This window comes from Atractosteus spatula, chromosome 4, assembly GCF_055471065.1.
Source record: "Atractosteus spatula isolate fAtrSpa1 chromosome 4, fAtrSpa1.hap1, whole genome shotgun sequence".
Classification (NCBI taxonomy): Eukaryota; Metazoa; Chordata; class Actinopteri; order Semionotiformes; family Lepisosteidae; genus Atractosteus; species Atractosteus spatula.
Window position 1 is genome coordinate 19,651,359 of NC_142709.1, and position 21,189 is coordinate 19,672,547.

At 33.1% G+C, this 21,189-nt stretch overlaps 1 protein-coding gene across 2 annotated transcripts in view; it reads left to right on the plus strand.

Moving 5' to 3' along the window:
* The window catches only part of pcdh17 (protocadherin 17), a 59,373-nt gene that overhangs the window by 18,439 nt on the left and 19,745 nt on the right, over positions 1-21,189 (plus strand). The window contains exons 3-5 of one of the 2 annotated variants that reach the window (XM_088913679.1): positions 316-366; positions 4,869-4,927; positions 5,051-5,223. In XM_088913679.1, coding sequence (XP_088769805.1) covers positions 316-366; positions 4,869-4,927; positions 5,051-5,223 — 283 coding nt within the window. The remainder of the gene's footprint in view (positions 1-315; positions 367-4,868; positions 4,928-5,050; positions 5,224-21,189) is intronic. The other variant, XM_088913680.1, reaches the window with a different exon arrangement.

The window sequence follows — 21,189 nt, forward strand, 5'->3', positions numbered from 1 at the left end:
GCTCCATTTGACATTTATTAATTAGGTGTTTAAAAATCCTGTTTCGGGTCATACAGAATTGAAGAATTGGGAATTTAACCTCTAATGTAAAGAGCTACTAAAATATCATACTGATATTTAATTTTCAGAAACATATAATATGTATTTATAAGCCTGTAGGATACAAAAGTCCTTTGACTTGTGGATGGGGCTTAAGAGAAATGATTCCTTCTTGTCTAATTCATCTAACCAGATATTCCTTCCACCATACTCAAGACTGCATCTGTTGTTTAGGGAGTTAGTAAAGTTGATTTTAAATACTGTACTTACTTCTAGGGACCAGCAAGAGGAAATGAATGCCACTGGCATTTAGTTCACTCCATTAAGGTATGTAAGTAATAATTTAATAAAGTTAACATTCCTAACATGGCATGCATGTTTTTATTTTTGAAAGCTAAAATATCAGGAGTCCTGTTTTAGGGCCTTGAACAAATGTCATATTTGTCTCCATATTTTTATTGAAAAGCTTACTCTGAGAGGTTAAAAGAGGATAATTTGAAGTAATAATAAAGACCTACACAACCTTCCACTAGCAAGTAACAAGATTATGTACTGTATATTTCAAAGATAATGTTGATAAAGGTTTAATCTACATTGAAGATATGTTTTGTCCAAACATTGTGAAATGATCTTGAATATCTGATTATTTTAAGAAATTTAGTCTCAGAGGTACTGACTACATAAGATTTATTAATCTTATGCTCTGAACAATCAGTGCTCAGAATGTGTTGTTGTTTTAATTTGTTTTGTCATTATTATGAGTGAAATTCTCATTACTGTCATTCATTTAGCTCTTGGTTTTAGCCTCATTTACTGAAGCAACTGTAGCAAATACAGGCAGGATCAACATGTTTTCAATGAAATTCAAATGTTACAACGTGTTTGCATCTAACAACAACATCAGGTTTGATACAATAAAGTTAAGGAAGTTTATAAAAGTAAATGTTTTTTTATTATTTTGAAAACAAAAGACGCTATGTGGAGTAGCTGAGAATTATTTTAAATTTAAATGTGAAAATTTTTTTGCAGAATACAGCAGTACAATTGCTGCAAGGGTTGATTTGCAACTGAAATGTGTTGTTCACTATGTGTCTGAGTGCTCCTCTTGTCTCAAAGTCTTGTAGGTGGAACAAAAAGTGATTATACAGGTGTTTCTTCAGCCTGTGTGATCAAATTACTGAAATATTTATATGCCAAAGAGCCAGATGTACACAGGGTAACCTTATAATCCCATTTCACAGCTTTTCCAAACACTGCAAAGCTCGATAAATATGAACCCGATTATATTGGCAGGATAACTCCATTAATAGGATTCAGATCCGCCTTATTGACAAGGCTCTGCTGTTAATATGACCTAGTATATTAAATTGACAGGAAAACTCAGACAACAGAATCCATCTGCTGTCCGACTGACAGGGAAGCCCTTTCAATAGTTACTTAATGTGCTTTTTATTGACAGTGTGGCTCATGCTAAGTGCATATCTTTAGTAAATGATGTAAATATGTTGGATGCACTTTGGCTATTGGGACAAAATTGTCTGTTGTAGTCTCTTGTTTGTTAGAATAGCAGTTACTGGAGTATTTCTTAAACCCAATTTGTAGAAATGTGCTCTCAAGGCTTGTAAATGCATGCAGGAAAAAGCATAATAACACAGGAAACTTTTTTTCTCTGTATCCTAATGAATTTGCTCTATGCTGAATAAATGTAGTAATACACATTTTTAATTTTAATTTATTTCTGCTCTCTATTTATGTGCTTGCTAGTAAGTCTCTTTTAAAGAGATGCTAAAGTGTTCCTTTGTAAATACATATGACTTGCAGGCTCCTACCATATTGGTATTGCCCATTGAATTCGGCAACAGATGCCCATTCTACTTAAAATAATGCACCAAGATGAAGGAAATTAGCTTCCTAATTGCATTTTCATTTTTAAACAGAAACCCTGTGATCTTTTTGTTTATCTTTTTATTTATTGATCTTTTTTTTATTAAGGGTTTGATCATCTTAATTCTCAATTGTGACATTCTGTAACATTCAGTTTATCCAATAAATAGAACAATATTTAAAGATTATGGTTGGAGATACTGTATATGCATCTTCATTTTTTTGTCTCTTTGACAATATATTTTATTTAATTAGTATTACAGCATTACAACTGAGAGTTTTTTAAGAGGGCACCAGCCAAACAAATAGCATTTTCTTAAAAATGGTTTTCATGTTTATCTGTCTTGCTTCAGTACTATCTACCAATTTAAGCTTTTATTCATTTCATTTTAAGGGATTATAACTCTTCTTGTAAAATTATATTTAAGGCACATACATGTAAATGGAGATCAGTTCTAATATTATTTTCTATTGGTATTTCAGTTTTTAAGTATCCCCACCCCACCACCACCTTTCTGTATATCTGTTAAGATTACTTTTCCAAGGAAATTTAGTAGCCTCTAACCAAAATGCAGACTACAAGCCCACTCCAAAAAGCGTGGGTAGACAAAGATTTCACATTTAATCTCTCACTGAGCAACATATTTCTCTGTGGTATGGCTTTTTAACCAACAGTGCTACTGTAAGGTAACTACATACAGGACATTATTTTACTGTGCTACACTGCTGGACATTTTTCTAAGGTTTAAAATTGAACTCTCATTCTAAGGCATAATTCATATAAAACTATTATTAAACACATAAATACAGCAGCAGTAAAAAGTACTGTCCACACCAGAGCCACTACGCCTCATCAGGCCAGAGCTCATCCTGGTTTCTATAACATTAAGCACACGAGAGAGCATATGATTCCTACCCTGGATGGGACAGCAGTCCATCATAGGTATTACTCCCCCAGCAGTCCTGCTGGTCCACATTTATACAGCTGGGTGGACTGAAACAACTGAGGAAAAGTACCTTGCTGAAGGTAAAACAGGAATGTCTTAAACTCACAGCCTGCCATGAGTCCAAAGACTTACCTGCTACAACATGCCACCCTCTATGTTATCACTATTCCTACAAATTCTCAGATATATAAACTCTAATCTTTTATTTTAGAAAACATTGAACAAAAGGTGTTTTGGAGCTGGGAGATTGTTCCTTTAAAAGGTGTATACCGTATATACGCAAGTGTTTGCATACACAGATTGATTCACCTGTTCATATGTTTATATATTTAGGTTATGGACTTTTCCATCCTAAAAATTTCATTTTTCGCTTATTTACAAAATATTCCTCAGTCTGTAAGCAGCTGTTGGGATGCTTTTCAAAGTAGGGAGGATATTGATGCGGAAGCATCACTTCTGTCCCCTGATAGTGTATACCTTTGTTGAAATGTGAGGTGATGGCAGAAGTAACACATTGTACCCCAAGTTCTCTCTAACTGATACATAGTACAACGTTTTATATTAGTAAATCACTGTAAGTAGGATTGTTAATGTGATGATGTGCAGGTGCAAAATGGGATATGTAAATAAATAAATAAAGTTAGATGCAATTATATGTATTTTATGGAAGTTACCATGAGCCCTATAACCAGTAAAACGTTTTTTTACCTGTACTCTTAGCTGTATTTTTAGTATTCAATTTAAACTGAATGAAAATGAAAAGCATTCAGAAAGTCCAGTAAATCTTTTTTAAAATTAAATAAAAAAAAATTAAATTAGATAATTAAAAATAATTTAATTATCTACCCAGGATTTTTCCCACTGTAAAAAAATTAGACATTCTTCAAAACAGACTTTTGTTTTATAACTGGGTCTTTTCATTTATTTCATTTTAATTTAAAGGTAAGGCACCGTGTGCCTTTTACCCCGCCTATTCCTCTGGTTGGGTTCATTCGGTTCCAATGGCCATGTCCTGTCTTAAAGTCTAACCTACTGAAAAAAATGTTTGGGGCTGTTAGGCTGTAGTCACTACAGAAAAGTTTAATTTCTCTCTTAAATTTCAGTTCATCTATATTCTCTAGAACTATGTGCTGAACTAACCAGGGATAAGTCAATTCAGTTTGATGAGAGTTAAGTGTGAAGAATGGAAATCTTTTTCAACACAACATGGGGGATGTGAAGGGAGAAAACCATCCTTAATGCTTCATATTTAAATAACTATTTCAGAGTGGCATTGTGTGGAGAATCTGATATTGCAAAGCCTTTCCTTGCTCACTAAATGGTATATATCTGACAGAGAGAAACCTTTTCATATTCCTTGAAAAATACCCTATATATTTTTCTGTTATATTACTTTATATCACTGGTGTTCCTTGCCTGCCCAGTTTCAGTAGGCATTCATGTTTGGAATTTGATTTTATTTAGCAAAGAATTTTCCTCAGGAGATGAGATGTAAGATTAAATAAAAACAGAAAATATTAAAATCTGAAGGGTAGTTGAAACCAACATCCCTTTACTTTTTATTTGGCTTGCTAAATTTAGAGCAGTGACAATTAGAACTTAATGCAAATGCCACAATTAAAGTGGATATCATAGCATGCTTGTCCTTTACATTTCTCAATGGAGTAGGGTCATATATTATTTTTCCTCAAAGACTATAGCGTCATATCATCATTAATTAAGAAATGGTATTATGTGTCCTATTAAAGATGGAAATTGCCCTTTTCAGGAGGGCCTGTTATTTACATTAGCAGGTAATTTGAAGCCTGGAATTATGGAATTGTTTGGAAAGTATAATTAATATGCCCAATGTTTTGTTAAGTAATTAAAATGTACAAATTCGAAGATTAAAGAGAACTTTTGCATTATTAATCATTTTTCCACCAGGAAATCTTGTTGCACGGCAGGAGATATTTCTGTGTAGCACAATACGTAAATTTTCTCCTTTCTCCTTCACAGACAGACAATTTTCCCGCAGAGCCCAATTACATGGGCAGCAGGCAGCAGTTTGTTCAAAGGTAAGGGCTATTAAATAACTTGCTCAGCCATCGCATTTACATTCCTGTCAGAATTACTCCTTCAGACTATATTACTCAAATTAGAGTCAGTAAAGGAGACACTGTGGTTTTTTTTATTTTTAGCAGCTCCACATTCAAGGACCCTGAACGTGCAAGCCTTAGAGACAGTGGGCATGGGGACAGTGACCAGGCTGATAGTGACCAGGACACCAATAAAGGCTCCTGCTGTGATATGTCAGCTAAGGAGGCCCTGAAGATGAAAGCAACTTCAGTTAAGCCCCAACCTCTTGAGCAGGGTGAGTTGAAGTTAAAGCTTTGACATCTTGACGATAAAGACAGCCCTTTCTCCTTCTTGCTCTCCCTCTCCCCTTTTCTCTTCCTCATTCTCTCTTTCTGTACACCAGCCACATTAACAGTTTATCAAACTAGACAAGCCCATTATGATTTTATAAGCCTAACCACTTTAGCCTTCCCATTTAGTTCAAGCTAGAGGCCTGTGCTAAGCATGATTCCTTAAAATTTTAATAATGGAACACGGAAAATGACTTATCATACACTGGGAAATGTAACAGATTGATTAAAAATGAATAATTATTTTAACTGCTGTCCTTAGAAAAATTACATATGACATGTGTAGAACAATAACTCTCCCAATATGCATTTCACTTTCATCCACTTATGTTTAAGGGAAGGTTCACTACATGTGCTGCATTATCTTCAGGAATGTAATCATGGGTGTGTCAAATGTTTTATAATTTATATCAGACATCCTTTGCCTCAAATGTTTATTTTTTCTTTGCACAAAGTGAATACCATTTATTTGTTTTTTAAAAAAAGAAAATGTTTTTTAATGAAGTCCTTCTTAAATAACAAAAAAATAACTCCTACATCTGTGCTACTTTTATTGATTATAGATAAGAAACACTTGTTTTATCAAAATGTTTGGCTAGTACATATTAAGTAGGATGGCGTGACTGTTGCAGATATGGTCCAATGTGTGTGTCTGTCTTTGTTATTACATCTTCATTAGGTTTAGCTCAAATAAATGCATAGCCAAGAAAAATTGGCCAATTAAAGTGGCCCATATGTTTCATATTTACAAAATGAACTGATTTAATCATCCATGGGCATAACAAGAATATAGCTTTAAATTACCAAATTTATTGGCATGCCACTACAATGGACAAGATCAAGGGATAACTTGTCAGACAGCATAGATAATGTTACTGTTAATGTTAATGTTAATGGTAGCAGAATGTAATGAAACAATCCAGTAAATTGTTTAGTAATAATGAGCTTGGCTGTTTCTGAGGGTGTACACCCGATACAAGAGTGCTCAAACAGAGCTATAGAGAGTTTCAGTTCCTCCCTTTGCAAAAGAACACATTTGAAATGAACATTTTTCCTCTACAAATCCATATCCATGTAATAAAGTTAACTGGTTCCAGCTGGCTTATTTCTGTTTTCCCAGTAACATTCTTTTTCTAGACCTGTCCTGCTGGTTGCAATCCTGTGACATAAAAATAGTCATAAGACCAAGGATGTCAGGACATATTTCAAAAGGACTGTGGTGCATTTCATATTTGTTAATATGTCTTGTATGGCTGACATGGATTTCAGTCAGGCTGTACTGGAATACAGAATACCACATGAAGAAATACAGAGTCGCAAACATCTAGAGCTGCCTGGTGGTTGAATTAATAATTTAAATATGTATAAAATGTATTTTCCATAACCAGAGTTTGAAATGTGCTGTCTAATAGAACCTTTCTGCATTGTTTTTTTTTTGTTGTTATTTTGTGCTCTTCAAAACAGTACATACTGTATGCACACAGAAATATATTTTGGTTTTTCTTCTGTTTTGGATTTTTTGGGGGAATTGTGAATTATTATTATTAGGTTTATATGTCTCATGTGTAGTCTTGTTAATGTAAAAGATTCAAACATTTCTATATGGTAAGCAATAATGTAATTAAGATCGTTTAAGTTGTAGCACAGTCTTCATTTTAGACAAATGCTTTCTCAGCATAAATGTCTCTAGGGGATGCTTCTTTTCCTGTGGATCTAACATAATTAATGTGAATAAAGTGCAGCTCTTTCTTTGTGGAGTATTCACCGAATGACAGGAAAACAATCAGCTATGCTAAGGAGGTATTTTTCATACAAGTGTTCTACTGAAAACTGTAGTGAAAAGTCCATGATGATGAAAAACATGCATAGAAAATTAAAAACTAAATTTTTGTAGAGAAAGATTCACAAGAGTGAGAAAACAATGTTAAAACATGCTTTTGATTCCTAGAAAAGATAAGTAACAAAGTAACCTAGGAAATAAAGCCTACTGTAGTCATTTCACAAGACAGAAAAGCAGAATTAGTGAAAGTAATTGATGGTTTTATCCTTCTATTATAAAAACAGAGGAGGGTATGGTGGTGCAGTGGTCAACATTGCTGCCTTGCAGTGCTGGGGCCTTGGGTTCAGTTTCAGATCTGGGGTGCTACCTGCTTAGAGTTTGTATGTTCTCCCACTGTTTTTGTGTGAGTTTTTTCCAGGTGCTCTGTTTACCCCCCACAGTACAAAGACATACTGATAGATTAATTGGCTTCTGGGAAAACTGGTGTGAGTGTGTGCGTGTTTGTTTGGATGTGTGCCTGTTTCATGCCAGGATAGGCTTCGGTTCCTCCAGGACCCTGTATTGGATAAAGCAGTTAAAACAAAAGAGATGGAAGGGTTAAAAACTGCTGTATTCTGCTATATTAAGATTAAGTCAACTTTGTGATTTCAGAAATAATTTTAGATGTTTTGACGTTTCTGCTTGAAGTCTCTAGGACCAAAGATTAGAATATGTACTCCAGTTTGTAGGTATGTAACTTGAAGGTTCAAGCTACTGAATATAAGTAGAACATACTGTATAGTGCCTTTTTGGCATTTAACTTCCACCCATAAAAGCCTGCATTTTGAGCACTGAAGTTAAGATTAAAAATACTTTAAAAACAAAATAAGACGTCATTGGAAGTGGGTGAGTTTGGAGTGTTCATATTGTTCATAGTGTTGATAAAAATACACCTTTATACCTTTATACTTTATACTTTTATAATGTGTTGGGTGTACTGTATATTCAGTTCTGTCATCTACAACAGCAATTTCAGTACAAGAGATACTTTAATTAAAGAGAGCTTTTTGAAAATACCTAAGCTGTATTACAGAAACTGTTCTCGAATAGGGGATGTACTGTATATGAGATAATCTACCTTTTACATCTTCCATAAATATCTAACAAAGAGGGTCATAAGAATTTTTCAAAAATCTACAAATAAAAGCAGATTAGCTGAGAGTAGTTTTGCTCCTTTCCGTCTTAATTTCAGCTCATCTCCCTGCTCATTCTAATAGTATACCTTTTTTATTTGACTGTTTTTATCTCTGTCCAGTGAGCTGAAAACAATGAGCATATTCCCAGAAATGTTATCCACAAAGTAAATAGAATGATATAATTTAGTTCACCACTGTTCTTGATTCCATACATGTTCTGGTCAGTGTAGTTCACTGAAAATGTTAGACTGCTTTCTAAACTTAAATTGGATTTAAATTAATTGGGGTGGAAGTTAATCAGAAATTCCCAGTCATTTACAGTAATTTTTGTTTAACGTCTCCATACATTTATTAGATGTGTTTCACCACATTAAAGCCATTTAAAATTGATTAATTAAGCTTTGCAAATTAGAAGCTGTATATTAATTAAGCAGAAAAATATTAAAAGCTTTATATTAATTGGTGATTAATTGATGCAAGGATTTGCCTCCAGCACAAACTAATCCTGAAATGCATTCATCAGCAGCTGCATGCTTGAGTTGGTTTTCCTGTATCATACAATGCCTGTGAGAGTGCCATACAATATTGCTTTGTGAGGAGACAGGAAAGGCATTTGATATTGTTTAAATGTTCAGGTTGACCTCACACAATTGGCTTTAATTTGTGCATGGTAATATGTCTGTAGGAGTACTGTTTCGTGACCCATTGCTTCTTAACAATGTACAGCATTGGCTTGTTAAAACAAAGATTATACTGATACTCTGACATATCAGCAAAGCCATTAGTTTAATTAGTGTATGATGATGGTATGTAATTTCAGTACTAAATGATATTCTGTAAAATAAAATGATACCTATGTTGTTATTAACCACTTGAGTTTCATATATAGGTAAATGGAAAAACAACATGGATGTATCTTTCTGTCTGTATAAAATTTAGACAGCTTTCCCATTTTACCATCAGCTAAGCTTTCCTTTAATTGAATATCAGTTGCTCATGTTCCTTATAATGATGTTTTTTAAGAAATGTAATTGTCTTACTGTTGAGAGAACTAATGTCCTATAGTCACTTTTTGTGACATTCCGCTAACACTTACTGTCACTTTGTGACAGGTCACAATTATTGGGTAAGTTCTAAAGTTTCTTCCATTCCTTACGATTGGCTTCCATCTCTGAGTATTATAACCACACAATATGAGCAGCAAATATTTCTGGTCTTTAAAAGCCTTGCCCTATTGAAACACAATCTTTCACCATTTCAAAACCAGTCATTGAGTAAATAGTATAGGAGGAATGCTTATGTACAAAACGCTGCTGTAGTTTACCTGTCTAAAGGCTGTGCTTTTTGTTTGTTTGCTAGCAGCAAGTTTATTTTTATGGTACTTCTCTTACAAGTGGAGGTGATGTTATATAAGTATTGAAAATAATAACGATCAGCAAACATTTCTTTTCATATATTCTTCATGGGTGAATGTGTATATGTGTGTATGTGTATACAGTATGTGATATTATTTTATCTGTATCTAAACTTACACATCTCACTTTGACCTTCAGTTATATTCTTATCTTAAATGTTCAGATGATGACTGCTTTATTAGGAGGTAATTCCTAGGAATTACCATATCTTTGCTAATCATTTCCACATAAAAAAGCAGATTAAAACAAAGAGATGCCCTTGAAGTAGTTTGCATACTTGAAGATTACAAGGCCATTACCTAGGTTTCATTTGAAGTGAAAGTGGAAAGAATTTATACTTTTATAATCCTTGCCTAAACACTATTAGTTAATCATGCAACAAAATTAATTAAAAGTGTATTTCCAAAGGAGAAATGTGTTAGGTAAAGTCGGATCAGATACCTTTTCAATGTGTGTTGCCATGGTAACAAATTTCTTCTATTCCTGTGTTTCAGTTAATCTATATAGGTCTAATGAAATCCATCACACATAATCCATATTACAGTTAGAAAATATGGAAATGTTTTGCCTTTTAAATATTCAAATAACATTTTGAACAAATTTTGACCAAAAGTTAACTAACATATTATAAAGTTTTTCTATGACTTTTTTCTTTATAATACAGTATAATGCATATACAGTACTGTGTACTCAGCTATTCATAAATTATTTAGAATTTGTCCCTGTTAATCAGTATGGAAATGCAGAAAAGGTGTATAAATCATTTGAGTGGCACGCATTTATCATGCCAGTAGTTAAATTACATGGCATAGAGCAGCTTCGTGGCTCAGAGGTTATACTGAAGAGATTTTAAAACTAAACTACAGAAATTGGGTAATAAAGCACCTAAAGCACTTTGGAGCTGCATGCAAATGATTACTCATAAGGAAGAAGTGTTGTCAAAGGAGATAATAAAAATGCAGAAGAAAAGAGCCTAAACGTTTATTTTTAATTGGAAAAGAAAATAATACAACTACCACAAATTTTATCTAATAGATCAAATTGTGCACTTGTAATGCATCCATTAAGGTCTGACTTTCTGCTTTGAATATTAGAAAATGTTGCACAGTTGTTTCTTAGGACCTGTTCAGATTTGAATGGAGTTGTTGAATTGCTGAATCATCTTTCATTGATATACTGTGTTTTTGAAGAAAACTTTCTGTGCTCTGTGTATTAAGGTCTTGCTATGAAATGTGAGGTTCTTTCTGATTAGTACAGTATCTGTATGTAATGCATAATAAAGAGCCAATATGTTGTCATCAAATTCTTTTACTATAAAACACTAGTTATGTTGTCATAGTGGAAATTAAATGTAATTGTTAGAAAGCCCTTACAGTAACTGATCTTCTAGGCAAAATAATGCTGCAACAAATATCATTTACTGAAATTATCTGATTCTTTTATTTAAACATCTTCAATTCTTTCTATTTACTGAATATATGTTTGTTATATGAAGAATATAGCATATGCTTCTATTCCTAAAGCCATATCTTAGTTTTGTCATAAATCAGAAAAAAACACAGGAGAACATTCTGAAGACCTGTCATGCTGCATTACAGACAGTAAGATGTAAGAAGAAATCATGTGGAAAAGTTCACTAAGGAAGTCATTTGAGCAATTTATTCCTTCAAGACATGGTAGTGTGGCTTTTAGGGGGATTCATAATTTGGTCATATTCTGCTGTAGCATTTTGGCTTTATTTGGAAACATAATCAATTGCATTAAATAATATGATATTGATTTACAGTCTGCAGAAATAATAATAAATGCTATATTGAGAAACTGAACAATCAACAAGCGTTTTATTCTCAAAAATAATTTCTTTACCAGGAACATCACAAATCAAAAGAAATTATGACACAACTAAAAAATAATGATAAAAGGCATCTGTTGACAAATGCCTTTTGGGGTTACCAGCAAGTAATTTTAATTTAAAAAAAAAACAATAAACGTTGTTTCTTTAAAGACTTTGCAAAGGAACTGCATCACCATGAAAAAATAGGAAAGATCAGTTATACTCAATTCAGGTCCTGGTGAGCTACAGAATCATTTGATTTTCTTTCTACTGAAGCTCTTAACGAGTAAATTGAATCAATTATTGACAGATCTGGTATTAATTGCCACTGTTTCTAAGTTTAATAATTTTAGCTATTGAGTTGCCTATAAAACCTGGGACCTACAACTCTCCAGGACCAGAAGTGTGGATTACTGGGTTAGACGGCATTATTTCTAAAAATGCCAAGTGAAATGTACTACAGATGTATAGATTCTCTTCATAAAGGCAGGTTATAATCACAAAGTCTTTAAAATGAAAATAGAATTCAATTGCAAGTTAATCATTAAAGAACCTTAACATATTACCTTAAGGGACAGTTATAAACACTGACCTGACTACCGAAAACATAATCTCCTCTAATTTAAAGTTACTGTACAGTACTGTAAGTTTGTGGCCTTAACTTTAAGTCACCTTCTGTATATATTCTGTTCTTGTTGGTGAAATATTGGAGTTCTTCTTAAGGGAATTTAGAAGGAAAGGGTGCTTTACAAACCTTAACAATCAGAAGTAAAGCCACTCTCTGCCATTTTATCATAATTTTAAACAATTTAATTTGTTCTTGTGTAAAAGCAAAATTTAAGCAGTAGTAAGAAAATGTTAATGTTTATTAATGGACATGTAGCCAAACAAGTATTTAGGATATTTGAATCAAACTTGCATCTAGACTACATCAAAACATTAACCGGCCCACCATTCATAAATTACAAACCCAGTACTGTTCTATGGATGGATTCATTTGCTTAGAAGCAAGAAGCCTTTGGCAAATTGGTACTGTAGGTGAGCTGAATTTTTAATTTAGTACTAATTTATATCACAAAAATCCTTGCACTTTTGGGACCTGTAACTCCTAAAGTTGTTTTGCTAAGGTTATCTGAATAGTATATCCGAAACATCTGTTCAGCAAAGAATTATCAGGAGATACGTATTGTATATTTTAAGGTGAATTTTCAGTCATTGCCAGGTGGTTTAATAAATTTAAACTATATTTTTTGGAAATTAAGACTTTTTAATAAAATAAAAAGCAGAAAATGCAAATATGGTAAACAATGAACAACTATATTGTGTAATAAAAAACATAACATATTCTTATAAAAAATGTTAAGAAACATGGGATATACTGTATAGAGGACTCGTAGGTTATACTTAATACTACAAAAGCATTACAACAGAATTTATTAATTATTGTGTTATAAAATAATTAATTATTTTATTTAATTTTCTTTCGTAAGAATAGTTATTTGCCCATGCTCAAAATGATTTAGTATCCCAATAAAACTGTGCATTGGTTTGTGATGAAGGAGATTTTAATGTATTACATCACTGTTTTACAGAATCGATCTATTGTAATGATTGTTTCTCCTCTATTATAAAGGAATTTAATCATTTCTTAAGTATAAATGTCAGGCATAATGCTTTTTTGTTACTTCTATACAGCAGGCAATACATTGAGAAAACATTAATCTGCAATTCATTGTATCTTATCTTGTTAAATCCAAATAGATGAGTTTGTCATAGTCTGGAATGTTACTTGCAAGTATTTGCCAGGGAAATATTGAATATTTATTTTATTTTTGGGTTTATTTTACACACAGGAGTTACAGAAAATATTGAAGATGGCGCACAGAAAAAAAAAACGTTTTCATCCCTAGCCACTCAAAAAATATAAAGCCTACATACAGACGTACTTTTGTAAACTTGATTTTTTTTTCACAGATGCAGCTCTTGAGAGCATGAACAAAAAAAGCACATAAGCAGTTAAATATACTCAATATTGTGTGGCTTTCTCTCGGAAGTAGTGAGGTCTATGTGACTGGAATGCAAGAGTGATTTGCAGTATTAATCAGTGCTGTTAGAAAACACCTTACAGCATTGTAATGTTGTCTGCAAGGCCAGATCTCAGTTTGTGTTCTGAGACTGAGAATGGACTGTAAAAGTGACTGGTATTCAAGTAAATGCATATTAAAGTGTTGCATTTCTTCTTTCTTTTAGTTCTTTGTTTCCACAGAAACATTATACTAAGCATTTATCACCAGTTACTGAAGTTGGATAAATTAGGATTTTTAAATCTAACATACAGTACTTCATGAGTTTTTGTGAATCTTCTTATTACTGAATAAACAGAAATGAAATATTTTTTAAAATGCTTTTCCATACGAAATATATATATATACCATGATACTGTGACTTAAAATGACTTATTTTAGTAGATGTACAGTAGTACAGTAGTTATTCTGTTGTCCATTAGACATGTTTCTGAACTAAGCCATTGCTGTCTGCTCCCTAATCTTTTACAAAGTGTTTTATGTCACTCACAGTGCCCATCCTGCTGAGTAGCAGTTTGGTTTAAAAGGTACAGCGATAGACTTAAACAGGCTCAGTGTGAAGGTTCAGTGAATCTGAATTGCAAAAAAAAGTGAATTTACTAAAATTAAATACTTCCTGCAAATCCCTTGCGTATTTATACCACAGAGGGTCATGTCTTTCACATAGTAATGTTATAAACATAGTGATTTCCTGTTTTAAGCATACGTAGTTGAAGTTTTTTTATTGTGCACATTCAGCTGAAGATTTCTGCCATATTGCAATGAGCTGCTTTGAGACAGATTAAAATGTATCCAACACAACACAGAAGCAGAAGCAGCCTACCATGCAGAAACCTTTAGACATACTGACATTATTATCAGGGGTGTGGAAGTGATATGGGGAGACTGAGCAATTCCACTATATCATGGATGTTTTACTAAGGTATTGTACATGTGTTTTTTCCATTTAATGAATAATTAACATATACATCTTTTTGCCAGTGTTTGTCTTCAAGTTGTGAAAACAGGCTATTAATGATAAACTAATAGATATAAAAATCTATATATCTCCCTTATTGTAACAACAAATATAGTTTATGTCTGCTTAAACTGATGAATAACATTGTAACTGTGATAAATGTACATATGTGTGATTAATTAATGTTGTGCCTGTACTCAAGGCAATACATTAGACATTTTGGTTTAACCTATTACTTTAAGGCATTGTTGAGTGTATAATTATGTTGTGCTTAATTAGTTAGCCATTAAGAATACTGATTAGATAATACACGCCAGAAGTTGTATTGCAGATTATAAAGAAAAAAAACAGTGGCTGACAAAGTCTATTTTTCATAGACTTTGAAAGTGATGCCACTTTTTTCTCTTTCCTTTGATTATTTTATGTTTACAGATTCTTTTTAGTTGTGACTAAAAGGAATTATGTGGAAATATTTCTTTTGTAAGACACTACTAGTTTCAGCAGCTTTTGTTGTCAGTTCTGCGGTGGCTTGCTTCAGTCGATTCCTTCCAATATCTCAGACACACATGGCTGCTCAAGAACTAACTGTACACTAAAATGCAGAGGCATGAGCAAAGCCTCACATCCTTCAGCATCCTCCCTGGAATCACCATGTGCTGGTCGAGCAATGCATTTGGAATGCAGACAGGTCTGGTGTGAGGATGATTAATAGCATTTATGCTTCAGTGCTTGAACCTACATGGTGTTGTCCACCATTTTATTTATATTTTATTTATATTTAATAAATTCTTGCACTTATATAGTGCCTTTCATCCCAAAGCATCTTAAAGCACTTTAGATATAGTAGGGGACCCACTTCACCCACCATTACAATGCAACACCAACATGGGTGATGCAGGGCAGGCATTATGCACCAGCAGCTCTGCAGATCAATTAGAGAAGTGAGTGACTGTCTGAATTAATAAGGGACCTCTGTGCCCACTCAATATTAAATTTAGCCAGCCCACAGGGGTTAACATATCGTCTTTTCAAAGCGCCACGAGATCTTTACTGAGCAAGTAGTCAGGAACACAGTTTCATGCTTCATCTGAAGGATAGCACCTCCTGTATAACAGTGTTCTCGGTCAATATACTGGTATATAGTATTGGAAATTCTGGTCTGAAGTAATGAGTACCACCTGCTGGTTTTCCAATATCATTTGCAAGAGCAACCTTGCTTTCCTAGGACGTCTAACATCCAGTAGTGACTGACTAGGCCCAGCCTTGCTTAGCTTTGAGAATTGACAAGACCAGGCTACAAGGTGCTTACAAGACTGCTGCCAATCCATGTCCATGTGTTATTGAATTAAGGAAGAAATGGAGAGGCCATTGAATTTTTCTGGACTAAAGGTAAACTAATAAACACCAGTCATTAAGTTACTTTTCAACTTCTAAAGAAGAAGTATGGAAAAGCATACCAAAAGCAGAGTAAAGCTCCAGAGAGGATTATAGTGAGGCTTAGTTGCCTTCTGGCACTATTGCATTCTTTCTATTATGTGAGTGTGTGTTTTATATCAAATGTTTATACATTAACAGAGCTAGAGGGAGAGAAAAATCTGAAAATATATTTTCCTTTATTTCTGTTTTATTAAGTTTTGTAGCATTCCATTTGAATCATGCCAAATTCAAAAGGTAGACATACTTAGAATTACATACAAAAAACATTCCAATGTAAAGCATTGCACTCATCTTTAAACTTTGATCCAGAATTCAGCCATCCAATTCAATAAGATGCATGGATGTAGCCTGTGGGTTCAGATCTATTGCAATCAGTTGCAGTTAATGTAGTAATAAGTCTGTCCTTGTGGCTATAGGAATGTTTTTTTGTTTCCTCTCCTCATAATGCATAACCAGATTTCCCAAAATCAATTTGGTGTGTCATATATCTATATAAATCATTATCTAATTTTCTAAGTTTCACTGCTAAATATACCAACACTACTGTATACCAAGTGTGTAGTATAAGCACCACTCATTACATAAAAAGATTCTTAAAAACAGCTTTGGAAAAGTTTTTAATTTTTTCTGTATTCTCAAGTAAAAAAAAATCTGAAGTCATTGTTTTTAAACATAATGATTCCTAGACTAAAAAAGCTTTGAATAAAAAAAACAGAATGGATTTGCTAGCTAAAGTTTGTCACTAGCCATGAGTTTTTTTCCTCTGCTGTGTCGCTTTGTTTGACCCACACAGACTCATTCTCCTTAATAGGAGCAGTGTCTTGACGTGCTGTCACCAGAGTCATGTACCTTTTGATTCTACAGTGTATTTGCATTAAAGTGGTTTGTGGAGTGACTTTAACAAAACTTGTCTGGAGTGCAGCAATAAAAAAAACAAGTTTTGTTTGCAAAATGTTTTCTTTGAGGAAGGTAGCTCCCTCTTTTATTCTCTATTCACAAAAATTACCCTGAATTGAAATAATACATTAGATAATATTATTAGAGAACTGTATTACAGTCCAATGCACTTTCCAGAAAAAATTAAATCTTGACTGGTGTCTTGTGGAGACCAAGACATGTTTACTTTTTTAATCTTACCTTTTTCTTACCAGATGAATTACAGTGCATTTGGTATTTATTATATTATTAATTGAGCATGTGACTGTGTTAGGGAGGTACATATTGATTCAAATAGTTCAGAATTTGCAAAAGTGAGTCCCTGAAATGCAAGAAAGTTGTAGGATTTATACAGATTTGTGTAATTTCACTTTTAACATTTTGTTTTCTTCATAAATTAAACATATAGCATATTGGAATATGCTAATATAAAGTCACATGTGAATGCCTTAAGGGGCTATGAAACTGAAAAAAATAACTTTCTTTTAACCAAGGTTAATTAGAAAAAGCCTGTCGCACAACATGCTTCTTGTTTTTCCAACTGCTGAGAAGGGTCCTTTGGAGAGGAGATTCAAGTTCAAAAAATATTTCCAGATAATTTTTATTTATTAAAATAGTATTTTGAAAGGTATTTCCTGATAGATGGATATTGTAAGTATGCTGCTGTACAGATGGTATAGTCCTTTATGCCATTATTCATATTTCTGCATTACCATAGGCCACAGGAGAAAATAATCTCTGAAAAAAAAACTGAACGAAGGCATTAGAAATGTTTATTTAAATTGCACCTTTCACATTTTTTCCTTTTTTTCCATTTGAAAAGGTTCATTATTATAGGATTAGTGCTGTCAGGTGTTGCTAAAGCACAAGTGAGGTTGCACAGCCATTAAAGTATGTTGCACTTAATGAAAAGCATAACATTTACAAGCATTTGCTGTATATTGAAATTGAAATGCTGTTTTTCCATTTCTTTGGAATCTTCACGCTAGATCACATAAGGAGGTTTTTGTTCTATTTTCTGCTGCATGTTTCAAAATTATAAATATCTGAAATGGGAGATATTTTGTTGTTTTTTAATTAAAAGCAGTCTAACAAAGGACTCAGGTGACCGTGTTGCTATAGCTTAATAGGTTGCATAGACCTGTCTCACATTACTGCTTTAAAGGCAGCTTTGAATGCAGACTGGCCATCTGTCCTGAAGGTGCTTGAAATCCTTCATGATTAAAAAGTACAAATCAGTGAGATTAGTAAGCCTCTTGCTGTTATATATTTTCTTCAGAAGTGGAAATGTATACTGTGAGTAGGGCCAAAGGATAATCCAGTCAAGAGATTGTGATAAGGCTTAGTTCGCAATGAAACAGGGTAGCGGAATGAAGACAAAAAAACGAAGAAAAGATATACTACTTTGAACTAGGCAGCTGATAATACAGACATCTGAAGCAGGTCTTCAATTAGTAGTCATGTCTACTCACTGATCAGCATGATAGCCTGATCAAGATTTTGTGAGGAATAAATTTATCCTGTTAATCAAAGAGACACACATGGGATCGCATGATGCACAAAAAGAGAGACATTGGAACATTCTTTTTAGAATTGGTTATTCTGTATCACCAACTGCCTGAACATTAAATGTTTTACATTAATTTAAGCATGTGAATTAGTGTCAGGTTTTCTAGTTGTATTTGAAATGTCATGTGAGCTGAAGCAACAAGAGCCCAGTGCACATCACCTATGCACTAGCCAGCTCAATATAATTTTCTAGTTCAGTGTGGGTGGGATGTGTATCCAGCTGTTTCAACAGAAGAGCCAGTAAGTTTGCATTTGAAATGTGCTTTTAACATAGTCATGCACTACTACCACTGTTTGGTTCAGTAGTTTTGGCTTTCATATCCTGACTTAAGTCTCTTTTAGCAGGCATTTAGCCTGAACAAGTGTTTGTACTGTAAATATGTATTACTATACAAGACCAGCTTTTCAACTGTTGTTGTGCCAAGGAAATGCATATGTGCACTTCACTGTGAAAACTGAGGATTTAAAGCACCATGCTGATATTCTATGTAGTCTATCCTTTTAATGTTTGTAATGTGTCACTGATAAAATGTCTATAATAACTGAAAAAATTAAACTTTTAATGCAAATTGACTTTGCAAGTGATAGCATTATACATTGTGGATCGTTCTGAGTTGATTTTAATAACATTAAAGCTCAATTTAAAAAACTCTCTGTTTATATATGTTTTTTTTATTATTTTGTCACTAAGTTGTTTACTGAGTAGCCAATATACGTGAGTTTAGGGGCTGAAAATAACACTTTGTAAAAATGTGAGAAACAAAGCTATAGACATTGCTTGAGAAGCAAATTTCAAAACATTGTTGTACACACCAAGAAAGCATTTGTGAGAGCACCATTACTACTGTGTATCCTGATCTTGTTAGATCCAAAAGCCAAATAAGCCTTGTGGGGATGGGAGACCTCCAAGAAAAGCCAGGTTGAATGATTTACAACATGTCACCCAGGTGAATACATGAGATGTTAATGAAGTGGGTTTCCTTCTACTGTATGTGTAAAACACTTTGAGATCCTTTGGGAAGAAAATACTATACATTTATAAATATAAGCAATTGTTATACTTTTGTTAATGACCATGTCCTTAACAATTTGTAGGGATTGATTAATAACAGGGTTTTAACACTCTATTAATGTTCTGTCACAAATTATTAAGAATTTGTAAATGGAATTTTCAATCCCTGAACTAAACCATTGGTTATTTATTACTTTGTCAACATGTTCCTGAATTTGATCAGGCACTTCTTGTAATTTGAGGTACGGTGCAGTTAGCCTGCCTAAAAATACGTTTTCATTGTTCAAGAATAGCTTAACACCACAAAAATGCTACATCATGGAAACGATTTGTGTAATATATACCAGTGGTTCCACACTTTATTTCAGTAACACTTCACTAATTCTAAAAGGCATCAGGGTTTGTTGATAAAACTAATTGTTATACAGCTAACATGACTAATGAGTGAATGCTTGAAATTCAATCAAAGAAACAAATGAGATGCAGTTCCACAGGTTGATCATGAGCTCATTTCCTAAAAATTTAAATCTGAATATTTAGCCATGTTTAGTATTTCTTAACCTATTATAACATTTGTGTACTTTCTTATTGAGTCGATAATGTCTAGTATGTTTCTACATTATATACCTGTACTAAAGAAGCATATATTATTATTCAAAAGTCTTAACTTTATAATATAAATAATTTAACAGCATTCTTCAATTTATGTTACATTAACATGTTCTTGTGTTACTTAAAATATCTGCATGTTTCTGTATAACAGTTGGTACAGTATTTATATTATTTTAAAGAAATATTAATCATTCTTGACCATAAAATTATTTATATTGCACAATGTTTAAAAAGGAGAAGAGCATTGTGGCTAATATATGCTGATGTATGGTAGAAATAACATGTACTTCTTGAATTCCATGCTGTACCTTTGAATATAAAAATCCACAGTGATATTCTGGAAGTACAAAAGAGTAAGATGTAATCAAAATGAACTGTAATGCTTTAAAAACCCTCAAGAGTATTGTGAAGTTAATCCAGAAGTGTTATGACAGGAATGGAGGTCTGGGCAGTTCTGTTTAATTCATCTTTCATGGTTATGCAGCTGAAATAAAACCTCTCTCTTGAGTATCCTGCAGGAGGTCATCATCAGTTGATCATTGCTTATAGGACAGGTGTGGAGTTGCTTTTCAGAACTGTTATATATCATAATCTTGCTTCAATAATCCTTTACTTATCCTATGTAATCTTAATAATCTTTGACCCTAATCTTGCAGTTTTAGAATTAATACCAATAGAAATATCTATGTATTATATATTTATACACAAATGTAATTTTCACTCTTTCTGAAATAAAGTATTAGATTTATGTCTGCTTGGTAACTGGCTTGTGCTCGCAGACGTTGGAAGGGCTTCTCTATTTTATGGCCTGAAGGAATATGTGACAAGGGAAAGATGCACAGATTTAATTTAAGGTAACTTGATATGAGAATTTATAATGATTATCCCATGTAATGTCTTAATAAGCTCATATTGCACTCAAGTCAAAAGGCTGTCTTAATTCAATCACTGTTATGAAATGATATATATAAACAGAGTATGTCTAGACAGTAAACACTAATATGCAGGAAAAGGGATAAAATATCAATACTAAATAAATACAAAGAAACTCTAGCCTTGTTTACATACAGTGAGCATCTTATACATATTATTAAAGGAA